The sequence below is a fragment of the Populus nigra genome, chromosome 7 (genome assembly GCF_951802175.1).
Source record: "Populus nigra chromosome 7, ddPopNigr1.1, whole genome shotgun sequence".
NCBI lineage: Eukaryota > Viridiplantae > Streptophyta > Magnoliopsida > Malpighiales > Salicaceae > Populus > Populus nigra.
This window is the reverse complement of record NC_084858.1, coordinates 12,714,738-12,735,745: the sequence shown is the minus strand read 5'-3', so window position 1 is coordinate 12,735,745 and position 21,008 is coordinate 12,714,738. Positions and strand designations below refer to the sequence as shown.

The 21,008-nt window shown below is 34.0% G+C and overlaps 3 protein-coding genes across 6 annotated transcripts; 2 read left to right on the top strand and 1 right to left on the bottom strand.

Annotated features, from left to right (window-relative positions):
- Positions 1 to 2,404: 2,404 nt before the first annotated feature.
- LOC133698998 (uncharacterized) lies at positions 2,405 to 4,357 on the top strand. The gene is made up of 4 exons (XM_062122121.1): positions 2,405 to 2,653; positions 2,921 to 3,028; positions 3,542 to 3,616; positions 3,898 to 4,357. Exons 1-4 carry the CDS (start codon positions 2,520 to 2,522, stop codon positions 4,127 to 4,129), a joined length of 549 nt encoding a protein of 182 aa, XP_061978105.1. The 5' UTR covers positions 2,405 to 2,519; the 3' UTR covers positions 4,130 to 4,357.
- A 1,850-nt stretch (positions 4,358 to 6,207) lies between these two features.
- Positions 6,208 to 13,371, top strand: LOC133698990 (general transcription factor IIH subunit 2). Of its 4 annotated transcripts, none has more exons than XM_062122113.1 (9): positions 6,208 to 7,393; positions 8,346 to 8,411; positions 8,501 to 8,568; positions 9,563 to 9,756; positions 10,493 to 10,845; positions 11,096 to 11,557; positions 11,777 to 12,152; positions 12,656 to 12,798; positions 12,960 to 13,371. In XM_062122113.1, exons 5-8 carry the CDS (start codon positions 10,570 to 10,572, stop codon positions 12,778 to 12,780), a joined length of 1,239 nt encoding a protein of 412 aa, XP_061978097.1. In that variant the 5' UTR covers positions 6,208 to 7,393; positions 8,346 to 8,411; positions 8,501 to 8,568; positions 9,563 to 9,756; positions 10,493 to 10,569; the 3' UTR covers positions 12,781 to 12,798; positions 12,960 to 13,371. The 4 variants fall into 4 exon arrangements, with proteins under 4 accessions (XP_061978097.1, XP_061978095.1, XP_061978094.1 ...); XM_062122111.1 differs by having other exon boundaries at positions 6,209 to 6,735; positions 6,903 to 7,393; positions 12,656 to 13,371; XM_062122110.1 differs by having other exon boundaries at positions 6,209 to 7,393; positions 12,656 to 13,371.
- A 1,037-nt stretch (positions 13,372 to 14,408) lies between these two features.
- LOC133699787 (large ribosomal subunit protein eL8y-like) lies at positions 14,409 to 17,505 on the bottom strand. The gene is made up of 7 exons (XM_062123247.1): positions 17,373 to 17,505; positions 16,670 to 16,717; positions 16,180 to 16,381; positions 15,828 to 15,997; positions 15,331 to 15,459; positions 15,147 to 15,239; positions 14,409 to 14,758 (listed from the first exon to the last, which is right to left on the bottom strand). The coding sequence occupies exons 1-7, from the start codon at positions 17,373 to 17,375 to the stop codon at positions 14,627 to 14,629; spliced, it is 777 nt and encodes a 258-aa protein (XP_061979231.1). The 5' UTR covers positions 17,376 to 17,505; the 3' UTR covers positions 14,409 to 14,626.
- Positions 17,506 to 21,008: the final 3,503 nt, after the last annotated feature.

The window sequence follows — 21,008 nt, the reverse complement described above, 5'->3', positions numbered from 1 at the left end:
TGTCACAAATAAATAAATAATTTAGACCAAAATATATTAATACATGAGGGTTCAAAATCAAGCCAAGAAAATAAAAATTAATCTATACTATTATGATACACGTACAGGTAATAAAACAATACTAGCATATTATTGGGTCCTGCTAGCAGTAGAATCCAATGGTTTTGGGTTCTGCTGAGCAACTAGATCCAATAATATTGGGTTAAGCTATAAATATTTTTGTTTTTACATTTAAAATGTATTTTTTAATTTAATTTAATTTTTTAGTTGGACCTAACAACTTTTGAATTTCTTTGTCGCCGGACCCAAAGGATATTGGGTTATTTTTTTAATCACACCCAAGGCTATTTTAGGTTTAGTTGGGTCGTCGGACCTAAGACACTTAATATATCGTTATACTCTTTATATTTTTTTACATTTGAATTTTTTTTTTGTTATTGATCTGCTACAGAGCGCGGATCAATATGCTAGTTTTAATTATTATGTGAGTTAAATGACTTGTCTACCTTTATTAAAGACTTTTTTAAGTTTGAAACTTATATGTACTTGAATTTTTATAGTTTCGCCAACATGTCCTTTAAAATTTGCAATCTCACCCAGACATGCATTTTTCCTAACAAAAAACTAGATTTGCACAATCCACTGTAGTTAATATAATAATAGTAGTGAGATGTGATGCTTTTGATTTCTACCACTGTTAGATATAATGACAATTGGCTTTTAATATTTTATTTATTTATTAAAGGGAAGAATAGTAATAGTTATGGTAATGGTAATATAATTAATCATTACGATATTAAATTATCTTAATTATTATTTGATGGATCAACATCCTATTAACTTTTTCTTCACAAAAACTCATGACAAGAAGGGCCATGACCTAGGATAAAAAACAGTCAGGCAAAGATATCACAATTCCTTTTTTGGTTACATGCCCAAAACATTTTTGGGTCTGACATCTCGTCACATCCAATTTTTTTGGGACCAGCTACGCACTAGGTCAAAGCACTTGTGAGTCTGACATCTCGTTAGATTCAACCTTCTTGGGCTTGGCTACACATTAGATGGTTTGACACCTCGCCAGACCTAAGTCCTTTGGACTTAACTATGCGTTAGGCCTTAACACATATAGGTCTAGCACCTTGTGAAATCCAAGCACCTTATACTCGACTACACGCCCGACTACACGCCCGACCCACGCTCTTATGGGTCTAACACCTCGCAAGACCCAACCTTACATGAACAAAGTCTTTCTTCAAGAACAAGTGCTCAAAGTAGAAATTTACGGTCATCATCTCCCTGCCTTCAAGTAGGTCAAAAAGCTCGCAAAAAAGTCATCCCTGTGTCAAATCATTATTAATATTGATAATAAAGGATGATCCTATTGACATTAATATTGTGTACAGATTGATATAAGATCATCTTCTATAAGGAAGTGATATCCTCAACATTAAATGTTGAGGAAAGGAGACACAAACCATCAATATTAATGTTGATTATAATGGTCTTCCTCCCATTTGGATGAAGAAAAAAAAAACTTACAACCCCTCGAAGAAAAAAAAAAAAAAGATTATAAATACACTCTAAACAACCTAAACAGAGAGTTCACAATCTTCACTCTCTCAAAATTTATTCCCAACATTTATGATATATAAACAAAAAAACAAATATTCTTATTTTTAAAATTTAATACTCATTTACTGCAAATCTTCATAATAAAATCATTAACTTAATCATTAGAGAGTCCTTAATATTCCTAAAAAGAGATTGTTTTTAAAGGATATTCAATCATTGTCGCCAACCTCTAGAATCCTCAATTATGAAGAATAAAATATTAACATGAACTTGTGATCATCCATCTTCTAAACATGATAAAAAATAAATTCCTTAACATTCTGGATTTTTTAAGCATCATCACTATTAATATTTATTATAATAATTACTAGCTATTATATAGTCTTTGTAATTTTATTTAAAATTTAATTGTATTTTAATAATTAATTCATTATCTATCCTCTTCTTATATATACATTCATGAACATTTAAGAAAAATTAAATAATGATATTTTCTTGTAAGAAATAATGTTTTTTTTAGAAGTTTTCAAACAAGATTTTCTTATTCTATATACATTGTGAGTACGTATATATACATTATGAGTACATGTTTATATATAATCAATTATTGCACCAAGAAATCTTCTTCGAGGAGATAAACTTATTCTATTTTTATATTGCTACTTTTATTTTCACGCTCTATTTTATTTTTTTTCTATTAATACATTTTATTTTTCCAAATTCTGCTGGAGCTCCTTAAAAAAAAAGCATAGCCCAAGACCAAGCCCAGGCCCATCTAGCTTAGGGTTTAAGGCCCATATTAAAAAAAACCTCTGGGCGCTCTCCCTCTCTTCCTCCCCTGCGAAAAAAACGAAAACAAAATCAAATAGTTATCATTAGGGTTTATCAATCAATCTCTCTCTGTGGCACTTTTCTTTATTGTTACAGAAGCAGTTTCTTAAAGAATGAGGAAGCTAAAGTTTCACGAGAGAAAGCTGCTAAAGAAAGTAAATTTCTTGGACTGGAAAAGAGAGCACAATCACAGAGAAGCACATGTTATGCAACGTTACCACATCGTTGAGCGTGATGATTACAAGAAGTATGTTGTATGCATTGAAAACTTTTGTTTTTTTTTTGTTTCTTGAATCTCTCTTTTAAGTTTCTCTACTTCTTTATAAAAATACTTACTTTTTTTTGTGTTTCTTTAAATTTGTCTGTTTTAGTTTTCTGTACTTATTTATGAAACGTGAAATTTATTTATTTATTTATTTATTTATTATTGTTGTTGTTGTTGTTGTTGCTGTGTTTCTTGAACTGGGGATTGTTTTATTTTTGTTTAATTATTGGTAAAAATTGTGAAATGCAGGTATTCTAGTGTGTGCCGGATGGTGCAGAAGTTGACAAATATTTTGAAGCAGATGGATCCTAGAGACCCTTATCGTGTTGAAATGACTGACGTTCTTTTGGAGAAGCTGTAAGTTCATTTTGTTTATTTATTTTGTTTTGTTTAATCTTATCATTAGTGGAAAATGTGTGTATGTTAGTGATAATTTGAGCTAAAGGATTGCTGAGGCTTTGATATGGTAAAATCTGAGCTTAATGAGTAAAGATTGCTAAATAAACATTTTAATCTTGGTGGAAACAAAGTAGTTAGTGTTACCCGTGCTGCTTTTGATATGTGGCATTGCTTCACTGGCAGCAAATTGATTTTATTGTGATGAATACCAATCTTTTTTAGTCTTTGATTTAAGTTCCATTCTTGTAAATGCGTTATGGATAGTGTCCAGCTTCATGTTTTGCTTGTTGGTTTTAAGGTTTGAACTTTGAACATCAGGCAATGAAAAGTCACAATTGACCGACATAGTCTTTTTAAATTGGTTTTACAAGTAATGTTCTAAGTGGTTCTTTTTGTTGCACCCTTTTTCTCTTGTTGCTGTTGTTTCCAATTAAGTAGCTGATGTTTTGGTTGTCTCGTTGCAAATGACAGCTACAACATGGGTGTGATACCGAGCAGGAAAAGCTTGGCCTTGTGTGATCGCTTGTCAGTGTCATCCTTTTGCAGGTAGGATAATGCTTCTTGAACTGAAATCTTTTGCTATGTAATGAGACCCCTCTGTTTGAGCCCTTCCCCCTTTTCTACTCTCTCTCTTGAAAGGATGTGTACCGAAAATGTGGTGCAATTCGATATTTATGGTGTGAAGAGAAATCCCGAACTTCCATTGGACTTTAGTATGGTGTTCTCCCCTACTGCTGTACTGACTGGTTGCTTGGAAATTCTCTTCTTTCAAATCTTTACCTACTTGCATGTTTGTTTTGTTAATGAGTATATCTTGTTGCTTGCAGGCGTAGGCTTTCAACTGTTTTGATGAGATTGAAGTTTGCTGAACACTTAAAAGAAGCCATAACATACATTGAGCAGGGGCATATTCGTGCAGGTCCCGAGACCGTTACTGACCCGGCATTCCTGGTAACAAGGAGCATGGAAGACTTTGTTACTTGGGTAGATACATCCAAGATAAAGAGAAAGGTGCTTGAATATAATGAGAATCTGGATGATTATGATGCAATGAACTAGGAGAAACTTTTTTTGTATGCCTTATGTCTGTGGGTTGACGACATAAGCAAAATCTTGGTCATAAATGATTAAAATATGGTGTAAGAATGATGTTTAGAGGGAGTTTTGCCCTCCCCTACTGCTGAGAACATCACCCTCAAGAGCCAGAATTTATGGTGTTACAATTTACAAATATTTTGTAGTTTGTGAAATCTTATGAGCAAGCCTTCTCTCAATGTTTTTCTTCAAGCTAAATTGATTTCCCGTTCTACCATATTTCTGATTGTTGTACCTTTTTTTGTCTTAAAAAGAAATTAAAAAACTGTTTTTTTATACTAGTAAAATTTCATGTTATCAAGATATTATGTTTTTACATTCAAAGGTTTTTTTTCCCCTCATTCAACAGCATAACGCACGAAGGAAAGCTAGTTATATACTAAATAGAATAGACATTTGCCTACGAATAGTAATGGCTAAAATATCTAGTAGTTTGTGTTCTATGGTTTTGTAAAGAAGGATCAACTCTATTTAGAAATTGTTTCGAAATATGATGTAAATTATATTTTTAAAAAATTTAATTTTTTTATGTTAAAATTTAATATGAATTGTATGTTTTAGGTCAAATAAAAAAATCATTAATATATATTTTAATATAAAAAGTTATTTGAAAACTAACTACTAACAAACTGCCAAATACATTCTTACAAGATTAGGGTTATAGTTAAAGATATCAAAAGTAAAATGCTAAATCAGCCAATTTTGCTCTTAGTTTTTACCGGCTAAAAAAGATTATAACTTACCATCTATTTTTAGAAACTAATAAGGTGGTCTTTATTGTTCTACAATTCTTATATTTGATTTCTATATTCTTTTTATACATGATTTTGCCACGTGTATTATTAAGACTAAAATAAAATAAAATATATATTGTATGGGTTCAATAAACTAACCGTTTATAAAGTGAAAGAAAAACTAGAATATAATATACCTAACATTTGATATTGTGGCAAACATACAATATATTAAATATTAATTTTAAATAAAAAAATTCAGTTTATAATTTTTTTTAAATTCATAGTTTGTTAGAAATTAACTAAAGTTTTTTTTTTTAATTTTAAAAAATATATTAACCTGATAATATGAATATTTAAACAAACCACAACTATTTTAATTTTTTTTTATTGATAATTATAATTAAAGAATGGTTATCTTATATTAAAATAATAATTTTTATTTGTTAAATATTATTTTTTTTATTAGTAAATAAAAAATAAAAAATTAATAATCCCATGGTGAAAGAAAGGCTAGCTATTTTTTAATATACGACGCCGTCTTGAACAAGGGATGAGAATCCCTGGGGTCTCAAAACAGGCAGCCACCACGCAGAACACAAATCCCATCTCCCCCTCTTCCCTTCAGTTCCCAACCTGTTTCTTCTTCATTTTATTTTTCTTAATCAGCTACTACTGAGTACTGACCTTCAGTTCAAGCTTGGATCACGCTCCATTTCAGGCAAGTCAACCTCTCATTTTTTCTTCTCTCCACAGGGTTCGACATCCACAGCTCTTACACCTTGGTTTTTAGGTTGTTCTGTTAAAGGCTTATTTCACTGTATATATATGCATGAGTTGATACTATTTGGTCTATGGCATCTATATGAATGTTTTTCACCTATTGAATTGAGTGACATGAGGAAATTTATGGTTTGGTTTAGTGGCATGTTCACAAGATTTAGGGAATTTGGTAATCTTCTGAGGATAATGTCATATTTTATGCTCAGTTTTTGAGAGAAATAAAAGAAACTGTCAGTTTCTTGTTGTTGGAAATGCTATTGCAGGTCTTTCTTACTGCTTTGGGAAGACTGTTTTACATGGCGTGCGGACTTTCCTACCCTTCCTAACTCATTGTATGACTGATTTGCTGATTTTTGTTTTCTCTGAATGTGGCTTTATAGCATGTGGTTAGCGTGTTGCATCCCCTGCTTTATTATGTTGATTGAGGATACTGGCACTGTCACAACCCTTTATATATATATATATATATATATATATATATATATATATATATATATATATATATAAGTTTGCACCCCCTGCTTTATCTCTGAATGTGGATTCTTTGTTTAAATATTTTAGAATTTATGTTTGGTTTAGGGTTTTATATATTTTAATTGTGTTGTTGTTAATTTAAAGTGAAGGATGTAAACTGTTTTCTTTTCTTCTTTTTTTTCAATGGTGAGGTATTGCTTGTAATAAATTGTGGTACTGGAGCTGTATTTTTTTTTTCAGTCTGGACGTGTTGGAGTTGTGGTACTGGAACTGTTTTTTCAGTACTGGAATTGTGAAAGTATGAATTACCACTGCTATAAGCTGTGGGATAAGGTTGTTAAAATCACGAGATGTCTCGTAAAATCGTCGATTTTACGAGTCAATATATATTATCGTGTTAAATCGGTTTATAAACTCGAAATTTGGTAAAATCGCAGTGAAATCGTATGAAATCGTTTAAAATCATGATTTTGAACCCTGTTTTACGTGTTTAGAAAGGCCCTTGGTCTTTAGGTGGATGCTTCTCTTCTTTCTTTCTCTGGTAGTGAGGCTTCTAGAACAACGACAACTGATTTTCTGGTAAGCGGATTGACTGCTTTCCCTTATTATATTCCATTTCCTAAGGCAGCACACACAAGGAACTATTCTGCTCATCTACTGTCTCTTAGTTCGGAGTTTAACTCTTTCTTTCCTCTGATGAATCTTTGGTTGATTCCCTCTTTTCAACCCCCATTGGGTTGGCCCAGGCTCAAAGGCCCTGTCATATTGTCAAGCCTGAGCAAGCCTAGCCCGCAAGCCTGCTTCACCTTCACTTCCTTCCGTACCTGATTCTTAGTCTGCTCTAAAGGCAGCCAGTGACTCGAGGTCTTCTGGAGTGACTCTCTGGTAATTTCAATGGTTCAGCTCTGGTTCAAAAATATTATATACTGGCAGTCTGCACTACAGTAAGCCAATAACAGCACCAAAAATTAAAAAACCTAGCGTCTCCTAGCGCCTCTCTTTCTCAAAGTCCTTCCAGTTCCAGTGTTCCAATCCAAACTTCCAATTTCCAAATTCAAAACAAACCATCTCTGCAACATTTAAGTAACTTACCATCCAGTGTTCCATCTCTCCAATTTCCATTTCTCCGTAACTTACCAATTTTCAAATTCCACTTTTGTACAATCTACCTCTCTTTCCATCTCTCCAATTTCCATCTGGGTGGAAAAGAATTATATCTGCAAATTGCAACCTACTGGTAAGTGATCTGCAACCTTGAAGGATTTTTTTTGTATATGGAGCTTCTGATTTCTGAATTAGTTTTCTTAGCTGGGAAACTAATTAGGAGGGAGCCGGGGAGCCAGTAATAAGTGATCTTGATTTCTTATAACATGCACAACACAACAATTTCTTCCCTTGCTCATTTTAATGGCAAATAATTTTGCTAAATCTTGACAAAACCATGTAGAAAAATCCTTTGCACCTGGTAAAATAAAGCCATTGTATGCAGCTGAGCTCAAGTTTTTTTCCTCTTGCAACTACTAATCTCAGAGTCAATTAATGAAATTTTGCTTAATCAAATTTTATTATGTTTTCTAACCTGAACTTATTTTTAAAGTGGCTGCTGTTTCTTTGGCTTTTCATATATCCCGTAGTCAATTAATGAGCATGTGGATTAAAGTTATCAAAAGGAAATCATTGTTGTGATGAACTCTGATGTTGCAGCTCTTTATTTGTATTTGATAGCCTTTGGTGCTCCTCTATATGATATTTCAGAGTTGCTCTTAGCTAATTGCTTTTCATTGTCTTGATAATACATGTGCTTAACATACCAAGTAAGACACCAGATTCTGACTTTTGAAATCAAAATGCCCTTGCCATATTCATATCTACTAGTGTAAGATTCTTTAATGTTGCCATGCTGCTGTGATCTTTAATGAATGAATTGATGCTCTGTGTGTATGCTTCTTATTAGTTTACCCACTGAGGGATGCTTTGTGCCTACCTAAAAGCTGTATGTGTCAGTTATGAGTGTTTGTCTGTTTTTCATAGGATATAGGGTATTTTCCGATAACTGGTTGCTGTCGATACAGAAGATGACCATGCATTTATTGAAAAAAAAGCCTAACCCACGCATTGCTACTGTATTTCAAAAAGTACTGTAATTCTTCACTCAAGTTTTATTCATTGTCTCCGTGTATCATGACTAGATGGGCAAGTGGAGCCCTTGATCCAAAGATCAGCACATCTGGTGATGTTGTTACATCAGTGAAAAGGTTTGTGCATGCTTGTTAATTCAGTACTTTTGCTTCGATACTATGAAATGCAAGCTTATGTTAAATACCTCGTGTGCTATTTCTCACAGGGGTGTATGGGCAGTGATTTCAAACTTGCATTTTTTCTTGGTTATTGCTTGCTACAGGCCCCCTCGACGTAAGTTGCGGGATTCAGCTATCATGAAATTTGGTTTTATGTTGTTACTTGTTACTGAATGTTGAATTGTTAAGCATACCTTATGGTTTCTTTTGTCACTTGATATTTGAGAGTTTGAAGCTCTGATTGTAAGTGTTTGATTTATTTGTTGGGATTAGTGGACCAACAATATCTAATCATAGATGGTCACTTCTCTAGTACTTTTAGGTTTTAATAAAACTTGGCTGTTGACATTCTAATTTTTATGGATAAACATCAAAAACAGAGAGGACCTAACTCATCTGGTTGGTTCTCGAACCTGGCAGCAAACTATTTAGGTTTGAAATTGTTCTCAAGTGAGCTCTTAACACATGCAGATTTTAGTGGAGCTGTTATCATCATTCATCAATTGCTTTAGCTTTGCGAGTTCTTTATGCATGCTTTTGGATTATATGAATTGTTATGTAAAACACATGTATTATGGTACTTCTTTTTTAACAAAAAAATTAATTAGAATCATATTATGGTACTATTTAGTTTGTTAATTGTTAGTTAATGAAAAGTTAGTTAAATTCTGTATGAATTTTTATTTGGACCATGTGTTTTAAGATGCTTGAACTATGTATGCATTTTTATTTGAATCATGTGTTTTAAGGTTTTAAGGTGTTTGAACTATGAATGAAAAAAAAAATTCCTTACGATTTTACAATCTGAGTTTATCCTACATTTTTCGTGTCGTGTCAAAAATGTGTTTTTAACAACCTTGCTGTGGGAAAGAGGTTCTGGAATTGTATTTTTGTTGTGGGAAATAATCACCACTGTTATAAGCTTCTTTTTTTTTTTTTTCAATTTTCCGGGTTGATCTAGATTAACTCCCGACCCGTGAACTGGCCATTGAGCTGGGTTTGGTTTGATAACTATGCTAATAATATTAATAACTAATATTAAAAGATTCATTTTTTACATTATTTCTCTTTCTTAATTTGGTGGTTTCTTTTCTCTTCTTCTTCTGCAGGTAGAACAACCCGCCAGTTGTTGCTGTTCGTTGGAGAGAGAGAGAGAGAGAGAGAGAGAGAGAGAGAGAGAGAAGATTTTTTTAGCGAGATGGTGACTTCTACTTAGATGGGTCTCATAGTCAGTGCTGCATGTACAGTTACTGCTGCTGCTACTAATAACTGCAACAACTGTTTTCCCATTTTCTTCTCTCAGGTATATATCATAAGCACTTGTGTCTTTTCTACCCATTTTCCAATTAACCTTTTTTTCTTGTTAATGCATTATTTCTCCCTATTGAACTCTTAATTTTGATGCTTTGCTTTTAGATCTTATGCAGTTTTTTTGTGAGTTTATTGACAATATTGAAATGGTTTTCTTTTTATTTCCTGATTTTGGGATATGGGATTTTTTATATATATAAAATGTTGCTGTTATATCTGTTTTGGTGTCTTTTTGTTTGGACAACTTTAGATTTGGATCCTTGAGAACCTGATAATTTCGATTGTTTTGGTGTGCTTTTGTAATGAATTGAATCAATGAATCAGATTCAATGGTTATCAAGGATTGGAGTTTTTTTCGTTTTCATGTTTTGTTCACCCAACATGCAAAAATTCATTGATTCAATTCATTACAAAAACACACCAAAACGATCCAAATTATCAGGCTCTCAAGGATCCAACATGCAAAACAAAATCCTTGAATTGAAGTTTTTTTCATTTTCATGTTTTGATCACCCAACATGCAAAAATTTATTGAGTTTCTACAATGTGTGGAAATTTTATGAATTGTTCCCAATTAAAAACAAAGTATCATGTTTCATTGCTGGATGTGTTTTCTAGATATCATTATAGCTACATTTACCAGCAAAACAAAAAACTGAATCTTTAATTTTTTTGAGGGACACACCCCCCCCCCCCCCCCCCTCCTCTCTCACTCATCTTCTCAACAGTCAGAAATCTTGAGCTCAAAACCCTAATCCAAGACGAATTCAACAAACTCTAAGGAGGAGGAGGAGTCAAAGCAAGCATGACTAACAACATTGCTGAAAAAAGAAGACAGCAAGAAGAAGATGAAGAAGAAGATGGTGATCTCGACGGTTGGGGAGAGAGAAATTATTCTGATGAGAGATCTTGGGAAGCTTTACAAGAGGATGAGTCTGGGCTCCTTCGTCCTTTGGATAACAAAGCGATGTACCATGCTCAATATCGCCGTCGCCTTCGTTCTCTTTCTACTGCTTCTAATTCCCAGCGTATTCAGAAAGGGCTTATTCGCTTTCTCTACATTGTCCTAGATCTCTCAAGGGTAATCATAATTTTATTCCTTTTCTTCCTTTTTTCAATTTCTGACTACATTTTCAATATTTAATATTTAATTGTTAGGTGGATTTGCTCCCTGCATTAAGAAAATAATTTCTTATGAATGGGACAAAAGAAATGAAGTTATTATGTCCTCTCATTCATATTATGTGATAAAGGAATGAAAAAACATTTTCTGAACTATCACTTGCTCTTCAAATGGTATGAAAGTAACAAATTAGAAATGAATTTTGTAGGCTGCATCGGTGATGGATTTTCGACCAAGCAGAATGGCTGTGGTTGCGCAAAATGTTGAGGCGTTTATAAGGGAGTTTTTTGATCAGAATCCACTTAGTCAGATTGCTTTGGTTACTATAAAAGATGGGGTTGCTTATTCTTTGACGGAGCTTGGTGGGAGTCCTGAGTCTCATATTAAGGCTTTGATGGCTAAGTTGGAATGTTCAGGTGATTCGTCACTACAGAATGCATTGGAGCTTGTTCACGAGTATCTTGATAAAATTCCATCATATGGTAATCGTGAAGTTCTCATCTTATATTCTGCTCTTACGACCTGTGATCCGGGAGATATAATGGAGACAATCCAGAAATGCAAGAAGTCTAAAATGAGATGCTCAGTTATTGGCCTCTCTGCTGAAATGTTCATATGCAAGCATCTCTGCCAAGAAACTGGTGGGTTGTACTCTGTTGCTTTGGATGAGGTGAGTTATATTAACTAAAAGGAATTTGAGAATAACTTGCCATGTTGTAAGCAATCTGGCTGTTATTGAAAACTAAAAGCTTAAAATAAATCTGAGTCTTTCAAAAATTCCAAGAAAAGAAAATCTTCTACAAAACGCAAGGGCATCTAATATTTTCTTACCAATCCTGAAGCTGAAAGCATATCTCATAAGCACTGCTGCTATGTTTTTCTTATGCAGAGCCACTTTAAAGAGTTAATATTGGAGCATGCACCCCCTCCTCCGGCAATAGCAGAATTTGCAATAGCTAACTTGATCAAGATGGGTTTCCCACAAAGAGCAGCAGAGGGTTCCATCTCGATATGCTCTTGTCATAAAGAATCGAAAGTTGGTGAGGGTTATATTTGTCCAAGATGTAAAGCGCGCGTGTGTGAGCTTCCTACCGAATGCCGTATTTGTGGGTTGACACTTGTTTCTTCACCCCATTTAGCAAGGTCGTACCATCATCTCTTTCCCATAGCACCATTTGATGAGGTGAAACCATCACGGCAAAATGAACCACATCGTAGATCACAGAAAACTTGTTTCGGTTGCCAACAAAGCCTTGTCAATCCTGGTGAGTTATATAGATGTGGAGGTTTTGCAATTGTACATGCTCCTTGTTATACGTCTCTATTCATGACCATGCATGCCTATGGAATACAGATATAATATCCAGATTCGGATGAATTATCTTCTCATGTTTCTATTATTATTGGGGCATCACACACGGAGATGTTTGAAATTTACTCTGCCTGCAAACCAAACTTTTTTTGAGTGTCATTGGTGCATCATGATAACCTAGATCCTTTGTTGCCTATCTCTGGTAAAATTATCAAGAAGAAAAATATTTTAACTCTGGTGTCAAACTGCTGGATCAATGTTAGCTGGCAGATTTATTTGGGCTGAGACTCCGTTTACCTTTTTTCTCTGCTTAAAAGAAAACTTATTTACTACCGGACTGGTCCACCTCATATTTTAGTTTTTTTCTCTTCCCTTTTGCTGATGGATTTATGGTTAAGACTCTCATTATGTTTGGCAAGTTTTTGTTGCTCAGCTATTCTAATTGTTTTGTCACAGGCAATAAACTCAGCCTTCAAGTTGCTTGTCCAAAATGCAAACAGTACTTTTGCCTTGACTGTGACATTTACATTCATGAGAGCCTGCACAATTGCCCAGGTTGCGAGAGCCTTAGAGCTTCATAGTCAGGCACCGCTGCATCGGTAATGAAGAATGAAAAACTATTGCCACTTGAGTGTTCTACTTTTCTTCTGCCATATGGATATGGCATGCTCTTACTGCTGTTCCTACAGACACATCCAAGCAAGTTAAGATTTTTTTTTCCTTTTCATGTATGGCGTGGTGACCATTGCAACACGGACAGATACCTAACTTGACTGGTCAGGCAAGTATTGTCGCGATGCTTTCTTGAGTGCAGATACTTGGTTTTACAGATAGGGCTGTTGGGCGGAGCTTAGCTCACGTCCATTGAATATACAATCAAAGAATTCATAGGCCACATGCGTCACGCGGATTGCAATCTTTCACATGACATGTGTTTCCATCATGGTTGTAGCCATAATTGGTCACTTAAAAGTGTTTCTTAGGTGACTAGAACCCTCTCATGTTAGAACTTGTACGCCCCTTTTTCCCGAGGGTGCATTGGCTTTATTTGATTCACAGATATACCATGTCATAGAAACAGCACATACCTTTCAGGAGTTTTGGGTGTTTTTTCTTGTATCCAATCAGTGAGACTCAAAAAGAAATAAGATATTGTATCTTAATTCCTCAAATTTTACTGATTGGTTGGAGTAAATGAAAATCTTACTCTTCTTTTCCGGGACATCACAAATATACACTCATGCTTTGTGATTGGTTGTTACTGCTGTTAATTTTATTGCACTTGAGGAGACCTCACTTCAGGTAGAGCAGTGCCTTCATTAATGTCACGCATCACAGCCACAGCGCCTCTGCTATCTGCACTTTTCATTTTTCTGTCGCAAGTAAAATGGCCGTGAATCTTGCTCTATGGAAATTTAAGGTTTAATTTGATGGCTTTCAAGGCAGAACATGGACGGGTCGAGGGATGTGACGGGTAAAATAAAAGTTTTTGCCCGACAAATCAAATTTCAGATGATTAGCCAGCGTCATGCCTTTATGTCCATTTACAGTGATTAACGTATTTAAGGCCTAAATAAAACTCGCAACTATACAATTTTTTATTTAGGCTTGGACATTCCACATGACTCCTGAGACATGATAGATAGATCAAATATGATTTTAGTTATTTTTAATATTTTTTTGTTTCAAAATCTATTAAAATAATATTTTTTATTTTTTAAAATTATTTTTTATATTAATACATTAAAATAATCTGAAAACACCTAAAAATTATTAATTTAAAGTTAAAAATAAATAAAAAATTAATTTTTTTAAAAAACAAAAAGAACTTAAAACACACCAGGCTACCGCACCAAGGCCAGCTACAACATTTGAACGTGTTACATCTCCTCATGCTCAAACATTGTCTACTCGCCATCCACCATTGAAATAAAACTTGCATGTATTTAATAAAAGCATGTTCCCTGGCCACTTGCCTTTCAAATATTGGTCCATCTATAGTACACAAATCACAAAATCTCCAAAACTACAAGTGAAATATATAAATTTCTCAACATGGAGCAACGGTGCCCATGCTGCAATAGATGAAGGAAGGGGTTCTTCCAGAAGGGAGAACAGCTATGGACTCACAATCGAGAGCTTTCATACTGAACAATTGAAGGCCGCAGCCTTCAATTTTAGAAATGATTAGTTTCTTGGCAAAATAATATTAAGTTTAAGAGAAGAGATGGCTTTAGATTTTCGTTCTCCCACCAAAAGGATGGATAACAGAGGATGTGATGAGATGTTTCTGCCACCCTATCAAATCCAAAACTTGTCCACAATAGTAACAAACAGAGCAGTAAACAAAGAGAAATAAAAGCTACAATCATCTAGGAAAGATCCTCTCACTGTAACTTGTGTCCAAAGCCTCTAAAGTAGATGAGCTCAAGACATCCTTTGCGCAGCCTCCTTGGCTAAAACTCTCTCCTTAGCTTTGCTCTTGGCCAGAGATTTGGAACCCATGATGCCACCACCCCATTTCTTGCGGTGCTCATCAAACTTGTCGTTGAAGTTAGCCTGCAGTTGAAGAGAAAAAACGTGAGAAGCAAGAACAGAATTCAAGAAAGAGGTAAACCATGCAAAGGTAAACCGCATAAAAAAGCAAGTTCAATGAGAAATCATTTCAATAAACTGCATAAAAAAGCAACGCTGTTAGATAAAGACTTCATCGTGAAACGGGTTAAAAGAGACAAATTTCCCCTTTCTGAATTTTCCTATCTTCTAGGAGGGTTTCAAATAAATGTTCTGTTTTTTTTTCTTTTCTTTTTTTGAGATCAGACTTCAAAATAACATTTTGGGGAGATGGATAGGCCTAGCAACAGACATTCCTGAAAAGAGAGCAAGCACATGATCATCATATTTCACGCCTGTCATGGTATAGGGTCGTTGCTCATTAAGATATTACCTTGACTGCCTCCAAAACCTTGCTAAATTCCAATTTGTCCTCATTCTTGACAGAAGTAAGGCACAAAACTGATGCTGTTTTCTTGTGGACAATCTGTTTTTTTAAAACCAAATATCCTTCATTATCCATGAAAAATTAATTGAAAAAATTATTCTATGCATAAGATAAAGTTCAGAGAAATCACCGCTCCAAGTCGTGACTTGCCCTTCACAATGGCATAAGGAACCTCCATTTTCCGGCACAATGCAGGCAACCAAACAACAAGCTCAATTGGATCTACATCATGTGCAATAACCACCAGCTGGGCCTTGTTCTACACGCATCAAGAAAAAAACAATATTACCTAGACAAGAACACAAAAAATCGGCCTTGCAATTTCTCCCCATGGATCCCATAAAAGGTTGAAAGGAAGGTGTGTGTGTGTAAACAGAAGGATGGGAATCAATGTGTAAACCAGCCAAATAATTGACAGAAATGAGAGGAGAGAGGTTAAGAGATGAAACAAAGCAATCAATTCAAAAGTCATCGTCTCCTATAAAACCTTAATTACAACAGAACTCCCAAATAGGTCAATTAGAAAAGGTACACAATGCACCAGAACATATATTATCACTTTATTACCCAATTAGCAGCAGAGATAATAATAAAAAAAAAAAAAACTGTAGATGCTAACATCAATACCTGCTCAATGAGGTAAGTAACATGGTTAAGACCATATTTAATAACAATAGGCTTCTTTGTTTCCACAGTCTTCCCCTCAGCTTCAGCTTGTGCTCTCTTAAGAAGCCTTTCCTTCTTAGCAGCCTTGTCCTCAGGTCTATATTTTAGGAACAGCTTAAAAAGCTGTGTAGCTGTAATAGAATATGATGAAAACAAAACAACAAATATTATCTGCAGCTTCAGTAATTTAAAAAAATGCATCAATGCACCACAATATCTATAAGAATAATTGACGTTACATTTAAGCACCAACATCCATGATCCTGGGAACCAAAGTTGGCTAACTTTTCTAGATTGGGGATGGAAGATTTACCGAGGTTCTTGTCAAGTGTTTTTGTGAACTGGTTAACAGCAGGAGGGACCTTCAAACGCTGTTTCAGAATCCTTCTTTGCCTCTGAATACGGACAACATGTGGCCACTTGACAAATCTAGTCAAATCCTTCTTCGGTGGAAGTGCACCACCAATTCCAAACTGCTTTGGACGTTTTTCAAACAAAGGGTTCACTACCTTTTCCTGTAATTAATCAACATCGGTGCACTAAACCTTTAGTTGCAAAGGAGCAGAGTATAAACCTCAACTGTCAATAATGAAGCAGAATTATAATAATCACATGCAAGTTCTATGAATTGAGTATAAATCATAATCTCTTAGCATTTGTATTCTCGACTTTTTAGAAGTATATGATTGCATGAGATTAAGGGGATAGTTGCAGGAAACAATGGTCGGCTCTAGCTGGCTACAAATTCGAAATGGAAATAAACAACGACAACCACAGAAGAGAGAAAGAAGGAGATCACGCACAGGTTTCTTCTTTGCTGCCAGTGGGCCCTTCACACCTCTTTTGGGAGCCTGTAGTAAACATAAAAATAAGCCAATGAATCAAAAAAGGGAAAGAAACCAAAGAACATTATTCCAAAATATGCATGTCAAGAACAGAGCTGATCAAAACAATGGGTAAAAATACCATGTTTTTGGTCTTTTCCACCAATATATACCCTGTATGGTGCTTGTAAATGCAACATTTCTACACTATACCCTCAGAAAGTCCTCCATCATCCACCAATTTCCAAACCATATCACATAGCCTCACAGCAGAGATATAAAAAATAACAAAATGCAATGAAACTTCAATTCATACAACATGAAGCGCAGCTATTAACTAACACCCCAATAAAAACAAACCAGCAGAATCTCCAAAAAAATTTCACTCAAGAAAGTTTAAGTTTTTTGGGTACTTTTAATACTTTTTTTTCCTCTTAAGTTTTCTGCCTTACCACACACAGTACAAAAAAAAAACACTAGAAAGACTAAGACAGAAATCTTATTCACATAGAAAAGTAAGATTATACACCCTCCATCCCAACAAAAATAAAAGCATCCGCGTAAAAAAAAAAGAAGTATAATTTTACACCAGAAAATCATCAGTTAAGCTTTTCGAGCACAAGATAGGCAACGTTGTAAGAGAAAAACGAAAGGGGCATGAAAGATGAGTGATATATGTTACCATCTAGAAGAGGAGACTTGCAGATCGAAAACCTGAACGTGCTTGAGGTGAAAATAGGCAGGGGCAGAAGAGCAGCAAAAACGGCTGCTTTAGTAGGGTTTGCCCAAACCCTAAATTGTTCTTTCAGTTTACATTTTGGTCCCTTCATTATGCTAATTGGTTTATTTTTACTTCTACTTTGTCTTTATTTTATTTATTAAGCCCTACCTTCATCTTAAAATTTGATCAATTATCAAATTTTCTCAATTCCTAAAATCTTAAAATTTTTCCAAATGGAATATCTTACAAATTATTTAACGAGATAAAATCTTCTACTTTCAAATTATATCTCTTCTAAAAAAAAAAAGAATATCCACACACACACACACACACACACACACACACACACACACACACACACACACACACACACACACACACACACACACACACACACCAAACTAAAAATTATATTTGAAGAGAAAATTCTCTTTGAAAAAATAATCTTTTATGGTTTTTTCTAATTTAATCTTTTATCTAATTTTGAAGGTTTTAATCTTTTATGGTTTTTTCCAATTTAATCTTTATCTAATTTTTAAAATTTTTTATATTTTTCTGTTTATATTTCAATGTAAACTAAAGATAAATCTTAATTTTGTATCTTATTTTTAGATGTTAATTAGGCATCTATATTTCTCCTTACCTCGCTTTTGATTTTTCGCAACTGTTGCTTATATGTGTTTTTATATTGTATATGAATTTTATTTAAATTGTGTTTGATAATTTCTTTTTGACCTATTAACAGATGTAGTATTTATGTTTTACTCTAATCTTGGTTTAGTGTTTTGACTACCCGTACTCTATCACGGGTTAAATAATAAAAAAATTTAAAAAAAGATCATAAAAAAAGAGAGGATGTTTTGTTTATTTTTTTAGTTTTTAATTTTTTTAACCTGTCATGTTACTTAATTTTGTATTTAAACTATCTAGAAAATATGAAAAAAAAAAGGTCTAGCATAGAAGAAAAAACACATATGATAAAAAAAACAGTTCCTTTCTAGTTTTTGTTGGATCACTCGAGTTTTGGGTTGACCCGGCAGGGCGACTAGTTTATTCCGAGTCAATTACATGCTCAAATTTTGAATGAAAGAGACTCACCCAATGCTGCTCAGCCTGGCCTACTAGTAGGACCCAAAGCGTTGGGTTCTACTTTGGGCATGACTCAAACTGTTGGGTTCTAGTTAACAAAGAGTCCAAAGATATTAGATCCTGGTGGCAGAAGGGCCCAATTGAAAGTTGGGTCACGGTGATAGCAGAACCCAAAGCTATTGGGTCCAATGGCAGCAATACCCAATTAAGCGTTGGGTCATGGTGAGGTGGGAGGCAGGACCCAAAGCTATTAAGCTTGGGTTCTTGCTGGAGGCAGGACCTAATGTTAATGGGTCCTATCAGCACTGATAGCCTCCAAGCAGGACCCAACATTGATGGGTCCTCTTGAAGGCAAGATCCAATGTTGAAGGGTCCTAGTCACAACAGGACTTAAAATGGATAGGTCTACTTCTAGCACCACCCAACTCAAATGGGTCCTGCTCTCAGTCGGATCCAAAGCTATTTTGAGTCCCGCTGGGGGCAGCTTTGGGTCCAGCTTTCACAAGGACCCAATGGCGCTAGGTCCTGCTGGATCTATTAGAGCTGGGTCCTACCCCCAGCAGGACCCAAGCAAGCTGCTACAATGAATATCTGGTGGAAGAAAAAGAAAGGAGAAGATGCTCGATGAGCAGTTATTAAGCAAAGCATCAGCTTGGTATCAAATCCCAAGCTGATATAATTAAAATGCGTTAAAAAAATACTTAAATACGATCCTGATAGAGGTATTTAACCTTCTTTCCTTATGCGTGGAAATCGAATCCTGATTTGCTCTTTTTTGGGTAAAAATAGTAGATGAGAATTTTTTTTTCATTTGAGACAATAAAATATTAATAAGACTTTGAATCTAATTCACTAATGTTGTAAATTTAAAATATTTTCTATTACCCAAAATTAAATTATATTGGGTAATATTATTCTAATAATATATAATATTAAGCCATACATTGGCGAGAATATTATTTTAATCTTTGTATATATATAATGAAGAGAAAGTCATCATCGTTCTCCAAATCCAGCCCTCAACTTGTTATTATTCATACCTATCTACAAAATTTAAAGGGCTGTAAGAAAGACCACAAGGCAAGAAGATCAAAAGCTTAACAAATTATCAAAAGATGAGGAAACAAATATTATTATTATTATTATTATCTAACAAGCTAAAATTATTTAGTATTTCATTTTACAGTTCACAATGAAACATTGAGTTTTTTTTTTTTTATGCCTCTATTGGTGGTTTTTGCTTTTTTCTTTGAGTTTTTTTTCTTTTAATGAATTTGTTTTTGTTTAATTTAGTTTGTTAATGTTAATTTTTTTTTTATTTAGTTATCAGATTTTCATGACACGGATCTCAGGTTTGACGGGTTAACCTGGTTTGATGAGTTAACTCGAATTTTTTTTTTTTTGCTTTCTTTCTTTTTAATTAATTTTTTTTCATTTAGTTTAGTTTGTTAATGTTAAATTTATTTCTATTTAATTATCAGACTTTCATGACACGTATCTCAGGCTTAACGAGTTAACTTGGTTTGACAGGTTAACCGAGTTAATTCTGGGTTAACTCGTCAATTATTTTTTTCTATTTAATTATCAAGCTTTCATGATGTGAATCCTAAGTTTGACAGGTTAAACCAATTAATTCATATTTTTTTCTTCTTCTTCATTAGTATTTTTTCTTCATGTTGGTTTTTTTCTTTATTTTTTTTAATTAATCTATTTAATTATCACACTTTTATAACACGACCTTGCAGCCAGACGCACATCAAAGGCTCTTGGGTCCGGTATTGCAGCCAGACGCACTTAAACTTGAGTCATGAAAGTTTAATATTATCATTAATATTGTAAATATTACTCTTAGGTCAAGCATTGCAGCTAAACCAAAAGCTCTCAAGTATATCTTTGCAGAAAGACCTAACACTCTTAGATCTTAGCATTTTTTTATATTTTTATGCAAGAAAAAAAATTTAACCTATTGCATATGCCTTTATTTTTTTTCTTTTCGATTTTAAGCTTTTTACTGTGAACTGCACAATGCAGTCCACAATGAAAAAACTTATGGCTTTAGTTTCTTTTTTGTCTTTTTTTTAATTAATTTTTTTAATTTAGTTTCTTCATGATAAATTTTTTCTGTTTCATTATTAGATTTTCATGACACGGATCCCAGGTTTGATGGGTTAACATGATTTGACGGGTTAACCCAGCTGATTCAATTTTTTTTCTTTTTCTTCTTTAGTTTTTTTCTTATTGTAGGTTTTTTTTTCCTCTTTGCTTTTTCCTCTGTAATTAATCTTTTTTTTTAATTTAGTTCATTAATATTAATTTTTTTTCTATTTAGTTATCACATTTTCATGACATGAATCCCAAGTTTGACGAGCTAACCTGATTTGACGGGTTAACCCAGTTGATTCAGTTTTTTTTCTTTTTCCTCATTAGTTTTGTTCTTCCGATTTTATCTTTTAATATTGTATGCAGTTTACGATGAAAAGGCTGATACCTTTTTTTCTTTTTAATTAA

Excerpts from the sequence above, each read along its gene's own strand:
- LOC133698998 (XM_062122121.1), top strand. The coding sequence starts at position 2,520 with ATGAGGAAGCTAAAGTTTCACGAGAGAAAGCTGCTAAAGAAAGTAAAT. Across the intron at positions 3,029-3,541 it reads GACGTTCTTTTGGAGAAGCT|CTACAACATGGGTGTGATAC; the intron begins GTAAGTTCATTT and ends TGCAAATGACAG. Across the intron at positions 3,617-3,897 it reads TCAGTGTCATCCTTTTGCAG|GCGTAGGCTTTCAACTGTTT; the intron begins GTAGGATAATGC and ends TGTTGCTTGCAG.
- LOC133698990 (XM_062122113.1), top strand. The coding sequence starts at position 10,570 with ATGACTAACAACATTGCTGAAAAAAGAAGACAGCAAGAAGAAGATGAA. Across the intron at positions 10,846-11,095 it reads TTGTCCTAGATCTCTCAAGG|GCTGCATCGGTGATGGATTT; the intron begins GTAATCATAATT and ends TGAATTTTGTAG. Across the intron at positions 11,558-11,776 it reads ACTCTGTTGCTTTGGATGAG|AGCCACTTTAAAGAGTTAAT; the intron begins GTGAGTTATATT and ends TTTCTTATGCAG.
- LOC133699787 (XM_062123247.1), bottom strand. Across the intron at positions 15,460-15,827 it reads TTACTTACCTCATTGAGCAG|AACAAGGCCCAGCTGGTGGT; the intron begins GTATTGATGTTA and ends TGATGCGTGTAG. Across the intron at positions 15,240-15,330 it reads GCAAGTCACGACTTGGAGCG|ATTGTCCACAAGAAAACAGC; the intron begins GTGATTTCTCTG and ends TTAAAAAAACAG.